The sequence below is a fragment of the Ceratina calcarata genome, unplaced genomic scaffold (assembly GCF_001652005.2).
Source record: "Ceratina calcarata isolate Rehan_Ccalc_2016 unplaced genomic scaffold, ASM165200v1 scaffold86.2, whole genome shotgun sequence".
Classification (NCBI taxonomy): domain Eukaryota; kingdom Metazoa; phylum Arthropoda; class Insecta; order Hymenoptera; family Apidae; genus Ceratina; species Ceratina calcarata.
Genome location: NW_017179946.1, coordinates 542790 through 549804, shown reverse-complemented (window position 1 = coordinate 549804; position 7015 = coordinate 542790). Strand labels below are relative to the sequence as shown.

The 7015-nt window shown below is 41.7% G+C and overlaps 1 protein-coding gene across 6 annotated transcripts in view; it reads left to right on the top strand.

Moving 5' to 3' along the window:
* kcc (solute carrier family 12 member kcc) overlaps window positions 1–7015 on the top strand; it is a 40532-nt gene that overhangs the window by 23380 nt on the left and 10137 nt on the right. For 5 of the 6 annotated variants that reach the window (XM_018035077.2, XM_018035075.2, XM_026818776.1 and 2 more), the window contains 6 exons: window positions 3779–4039; window positions 4211–4396; window positions 4485–4720; window positions 4802–4995; window positions 5180–5341; window positions 5455–6896. In XM_018035077.2, coding sequence (XP_017890566.1) covers window positions 3779–4039; window positions 4211–4396; window positions 4485–4720; window positions 4802–4995; window positions 5180–5341; window positions 5455–6896 — 2481 coding nt within the window. Of the gene's footprint in view, window positions 1–341; window positions 436–3778; window positions 4040–4210; window positions 4397–4484; window positions 4721–4801; window positions 4996–5179; window positions 5342–5454; window positions 6897–7015 lie in introns of those variants that run through there. The other variant, XM_018035079.2, reaches the window with a different exon arrangement.

The window sequence follows — 7015 nt, the reverse complement described above, 5'->3', positions numbered from 1 at the left end:
CTATTAAGACTTTTTAACTAAACCGTGTCCCACTTTAGTCTTCGTATTTCTATTAAAACTTCACCGTGACTGTCCGCCTTTTAGACGGATACTCGAGAAACAGACTTTCATGGTTTGATCCGTTTCGATCTTCCAATTTCTATTCATATGAATTGTCCTAAAAATTATAATTGCATTTTTTCAATCGTAAACCAAATGCAAATATTTCATCTCTGAATTGAAATGCAATTGATTGAAAGCTTTTTAGGCAAATTTATCATCCTTTGTCGCATTTAGTAGAATTCTATTTTTGAAACAAATACAGATGGATTATAGGAAAATGTTGTTTCTGTTACAGGCGATGGCGGCGGCGCCGGCGGAGATGGGGACTCGATGGTGGGCGGTGGAAATTCCGAGAAGAAGGCGGAATATGAGACGAATCTCTTCCTCTACAGTGTAAGTATTTAAACGTAATTTATACACTGCGGGTTCCATACACATTTACAAGAAAAAGTAGCATCGATCATGCGAAATGTCATTGAAAATCCGATGCACTAAAATTGTCACCAAACTGGAAATGAAGAATGACGATGGGAGGAAATTCGACTGTTGAGTCCTTGAATCGGGTCTGCTGTGTAGATAAGAGGCAACGCGGCGAAAGTCGGATAAGAAAAATGGGGCGACGGAGGCTCTCCCTTTTCTCGGGATGAAGGGTCCTTCATTAAAACGCAAAGGAAAAAAAAAAAAAAAGAAGAAACCACAAAAGTGAGGAAAAGAGATGGAAGGGTTGGATTCGCTCGAGTGTGCAATTCGCTTAATTGTCGTTCAACGAACAAGCAACTCGCGAACGGATTCCTACCGCGGTCTTGCATCTTTTTTTATTGTCCGAAACATTGTCGTTCATCGCCATTGTTCCCTTAACCGAGTGTCTCTCACTTTTATCCCTTTTTCTATTCTAATCGTACCCCCGAGTCATTTCAATTATCTTCCAATCCTCTATTGAACTATGACCTTTTCTTTGTTCTTAACGTTTGCCTCAATAATTGATTTCAGAATAAAACCATTAATTCATATAATGTGCTCGATGCATTTTTTTATTTATCATTCCATTCCAATTCTTTTTTTTGCAAGTCGTACAACTTATATTTGATTCATTATACATTGACTTGTATCACTAGCTTTATTCCTAATTGATTTCAAATTAATAAATTGTAGACTTTTATGTATTTATAGAACATATATAAGAAAATGTACCTATTGCATATAATCTCGTAAAATACATAAAACAATTGATGTAAATCTCACATTAGGAGATTCCAAAAATAAAAAAATCTTCCTTTTTTCCTCAAAATATGTTTCAGAAAATATGATTTTGCATTAAAATCCACAATCTACTTATTAGAAACGTCTGCTCGTATACAGTACACACAATTACGAATTTGTTCAAAGTATTAATTGCCAAGTTACTCTGTAGAAAAAGGGCAAGGGTAAAGGATGAAATTGGAAGTCCTCCGAGAGGAGTAGCGTCGCAAAAAGGTATCACAAAAGCCATGTAGCAATTCGCCCGGAAATGCTAGTAAAGTTCTCGATACTCCGTGCGCCCGGGAACGACTTTTCGCTTCGTTTCCCCGATAAAGGGACAGAGGATAGTAGTAGCTGGATCGAAGGAGACCGGAGGGGCGGGTCAAGGGACAAGAGGATGCAGGAGAGGAAATCAGCGATAAGGCCGTGTCCCGGGATCGGTAGATAATTTCAACGGATCGCGGAAGAGAAGCGAGAAGTCCGTAGTTTCAGCGAGAAGAGAAACGGATAATTGGATATCCAGGAATTGAGGTCGAAACCAAACCGCGGTCGCGTTTCAGTCTATGAGGGTGGGACTCGTACCAAAGAGAGCACGTTAATTAACTGGCTATAGACGTATCGATAGGAAGGGAGGAGGGAGGGCCGGGGACGCGTAGGCACGTGTTTCCCAGACTCTGCGTCACTCTGCATTCTCCCTACCATTTCCTCTTCTTTCTTTTTATTTCTTCTTTTTCTCTATTCCCCATCTCCTTACCGCATCTCGACGTGTCAGAATGCCGATCGTTACATAAGATTGCACCTGGATTGGCTCGGCCTCTCGTTCCTACTACCCCCTTACGACCGGGGGATTGGTCTTGAAAGTGATCCAACTGTGTTATCGGCCGAATGAGATGGTTGTTAGACGTTTCCCCATCTTCTTGAAACCTTCGCAGAACTCTCATCGCTCAGGAGTACCTTATTATACTATTCTTTAAGTTTTTAATTTCGAGGGAGTTATATTTTGTGCCCTCGTTTCGTAGTCAATTATAGTTTAGTATTTTATTTCACGATGAAAAATAGTTATTTCTTGTTCAGGAAATTGTTCTACATTGGTTGATTTACTGTTCGAAAGTTTGTTCCTCGCTGATGCACTAATTTAATTAGCGGTATCGCTTAGATGAGACGGAGTTATTTGATTAGGAACACAACCGTGAAACTTGACCGAAACTTGCCGGGACTTTGACGCGAATATAAATCGAATCTTATAGCGTTACCTCATCGATAGCCAATTCCCTGGTTGCCTATATGCTTAAATAGTGATAAGTTCGAACTCGAACTTCCTTGATTAAAGATTCATGGCTTAAGAGTAATAAAAAGCCATACATTGGTATTGGCAAATTGGAGGTCGATTCCTAGTGGTCTTTTAAATTCAGAGCTGTAAAAGAATTATACATTATACATAGAGAGTATTGGACAAATGTTAATTGAATTCATCGCAGTAAGTAGAGTACGTGATCAGACAATGTAGAAGGGCAATTGTTCCAAAGCCAGTTCATTCCCTAATTGTAAATTATTACGAACTACGCTCTAGGAAACCAGCCATCACCAGTAAGTAGAAAAGTACGTGCTTGGTCAGAACGACTCGACTCTCACGTAGTCCTCTCCTTTCTCCCACTTCCTCTTTCACTCGTTTCTAATCAACTGGATAAAATTGTATAAATTCTCCTCTGTAACATCTAAAACGCCAAGACTTAATTTTACTTAATTGTTATCCTCGACTGTTTTTAATTTAATAAAAAGGGCGACTAGTCTGTTTAAGAATAAATAAATAAATAACAATAGAAAATTCACGGTTGGTGTATAACGCTTCAACTTATTTCTGGACTCTCGTATCTAATCTATTACGAGCGGCTTCCAAGAATTTTCGACTACCTGTGCACCAGGTGGAAACGGTCTCAAAGCGATCCAATTAACGATGAGTTTCATGCTGGCATGACCGTACCCAAGCCTCTCTGCTCTACTATACTTAGCTCTATGGGAGTTGTGGTACCTATTCCAGACATTACAATCTCGGAGTTGGACAGATTTCGAGCGTCTCGTCTCTTTGCTGCTGTCTCGAGATCATTTGCGGACTTATTAATTAAAATGTTGTGCTGTACAAACAATTCTTATCGTACGAAATATCTATTCGTACGAGATATAACAGAATTTAATATGCATTATTCTCATATTATAAAATATGTAACAAGATGTGTAATTAACAAGAAGTATCACATATAATATAATATTCGATATTTACTAATTTCGCCAAAACATGTATATGAATTTATTATATGAATTTCTCATTATATTATGACAAATTAAAATGTGCTGTAAGATTCTATAATTAAATAAGTAAGGAAACAATATTAAATTGGAAGTCAGGAAAGACTATTAATATTTAAATGCTAATAACTTTATTTTTCAAAGAATTTTATAGGATGGGCGATTATAGACCAGATTTTTCTTTTATCTCCAGGAAGAGATGGAAGTTCGGCCTCGGATTTCCACGTTGCTCAGCAGCTTGTCAGACTACAGCAACACGATCCCAGCCGCCACTGATCCTGACGCGAAATCGCCTCCGGTACAGGGTGGAGCCCGGATGGGCACTCTGATCGGTGTCTTCCTACCCTGTATTCAAAACATCTTCGGTGTGATCCTATTCATCCGTTTGACCTGGGTCGTTGGTACCGCTGGCGCCATTCAGGGTTTCTTCATTGTGCTCTGCTGTTGTTGCGTGGTTAGTTAATCCTTCGTTTCTAAACATATTTATACAGGTTGATCGGTAACTGATAGAACAATCAGTGATGATTCTATATACAACAATAAGACGAAAACGTGGAATAAAATTATTTTATTTAAAACCTGAAACTAGGAATTCACTCTATTATATGCAAATGAATGTCTTTAGACTATGCTGACTGCCATCAGTATGAGTGCGATCGCAACCAATGGCGTTGTACCAGCCGGTGGATCTTACTTCATGATATCCAGAAGTTTAGGCCCAGAGTTCGGTGGTGCCGTGGGTATGCTGTTTTATACAGGTACCACTCTAGCCGCTGCGATGTACATCATAGGTGCCGTGGAAATTGTTTTGGTAAATACTTCTGACCCTAACGTTTTAAGAAGTCTTCTCTCAATAATCCTGGATCAGAAGTGAAACGGTCTTTTTTTATTTATTCTAGACGTACATGGCGCCTTCGCTGAGTATATTCGGAGACTTCACTAAGGACCCGAACATCATGTACAACAATTTCCGGGTTTACGGTACGGGCCTCCTGATTATCATGGGCACCATAGTGTTCATCGGCGTGAAATTCGTAAACAAGTTCGCAACGGTGGCCCTGGCCTGCGTCATCTGCTCGATCATAGCCGTTTATGTAGGCTTGTTCTATAACTTCAACGGCAGCGAGGCCCTCAAGTTCGTAATCGAACAATGATTAGTTCGGAAACTTCGCCTCGAAGGCAAGGTTTCACGATTAATCAATTCTGGTCATTCTAGGATGTGCATCCTCGGTAGAAGACTGCTGAAAGATATCAACGTGCTGCAAGATTGCAACAAGAACGTTTCCGGCGTTCTTCATCGGCTCTACTGCGGGAATACTACCAGCACGTTAAAATGCGATCCTTATTACTTGGAGAACAACGCGACCATTGTTAATGGAATTCGTGGGCTTGCCAGCGGTGTATTTTTAGGTAAATTTATTTTAAACTTTGGATACATTTAAGGATTTCAATCAAATCAAATCAATTTCGCGTCACAACTTCCATTCACTGACTTAAGATTACTTACGAAATAGACAAAAGAAATTGTGATGTGAACAGAAACTGGGACATCTACTATACTTGATTTAATATGGTACTTTTATATAATGTTTAGAAAACATTTGGGACAGCTTCCAAGAAGAAGGCCAACTGATCGCGTACGGAAACGACCCTAAGGACATTGATGTAATGTCCGAGTCTACATACAACCAGATCACCGTCGACCTCACAACTACATTTACTATCCTCATTGGTATCTTCTTCCCTTCTGTCACAGGTAAGCCATAATTTTAATAGCCACTTTGTAATTTATTTGATTCCACCTTGGATCGACATTAGAAACTCAATATATATTCTCACACTTATATTTTTTCTTATCTATGTTCACAGGAATCATGGCAGGCTCGAACAGGTCTGGTGATCTCGCAGATGCCCAAAAATCCATTCCGATTGGTACGATATGCGCCATCCTGACTACTTCTACCGTATACCTGTCCAGCGTTTTACTCTTCGCTGGAACAGTAGACAATCTTCTACTCCGCGACAAATTCGGGCAAAGTATCGGTGGAAAGTTAGTAGTAGCCAACATGGCCTGGCCGAATCAATGGGTCATTCTGATCGGTTCCTTCCTATCGACCCTCGGCGCCGGTCTCCAATCGCTGACCGGCGCTCCACGGTTGCTTCAAGCCATCGCCAAGGACAGTATAATTCCGTTCTTATCTCCATTCGCCGTTAGCTCGAGCCGCGGAGAACCCACCAGAGCTCTCGTATTGACGGTCATCATCTGCCAATGCGGTATACTTCTTGGCAACGTCGACTACTTGGCTCCCCTGCTCTCAATGTTCTTTCTCATGTGCTACGGCTTCGTGAACCTCGCTTGCGCAGTGCAGACTCTCCTCAGAACACCTAATTGGCGGCCCAGGTTCAAGTATTACCACTGGAGCCTCTCTTTTCTCGGCCTGTCTCTCTGCATCGCGATCATGTTTATGACCAGCTGGTATTATGCGTTGGTGGCCATGGGTATGGCCGGTTTGATCTACAAATACATAGAATATCGAGGAGCCGAGAAGGAATGGGGTGACGGTATCAGTGGTCTGGCTCTGTCAGCTGCTCGGTATTCGCTTCTGCGATTAGAGGAAGGTCCGCCGCACACGAAGAACTGGCGGCCGCAGATTCTAATTTTAGCCAAGCTTACCGACGACCTGGTGCCTAAGTACCGGAAGCTGTTCGCGTTCGCAAGTCAGCTGAAAGCCGGCAAGGGTCTGACCATCTGCGTCAGCTGCATCGGCGGTGATTACATTCAGAACACCGGCAAGACTCTGGCGGCGAAGGTAAATTTAAGGAAGACGATCACTGAAGAGAAGGTGAAAGGATTCGTAGATGTGCTCGTGGCCAAAGATATCGTCGACGGTGTCAGTTCTCTGGTACAAACAACTGGGCTCGGTGGGATGAAGCCCAATACTGTAATTCTTGGATGGCCGTATCGCTGGAAACAAGAACCGCAGGAGGACAGGACCTGGCGCGTGTTCCTGCAGACCGTCAGATCGGTGGCCGCCGCTAGAATGGCTCTTCTCGTTCCCAAGGGGATCAACTTCTTCCCGGATTCGACGGAAAAAGTGGTCGGCAATATCGACGTTTGGTGGATCGTTCACGACGGCGGTCTTCTTATGTTGCTACCGTTCCTGCTTAAGCAACATCGCACGTGGAAAAACTGCAAGATGAGGATCTTCACGGTCGCGCAGATGGAGGATAATTCGATCCAGATGAAAAAGGATCTGAAGAAGTTCTTGTACGATCTCAGGATTGAGGCTGAAGTCGAGATCGTGGAAATGGTGAGTTGTCTAAATAACTAAAGAGATACCCTTGTGACTTACTGTAGAATATTTTTCTTGAGAGATTTTGAAGAGTTTCATTTCATAGATTTATTTTCTTATTTTTGTAAAATACAAGT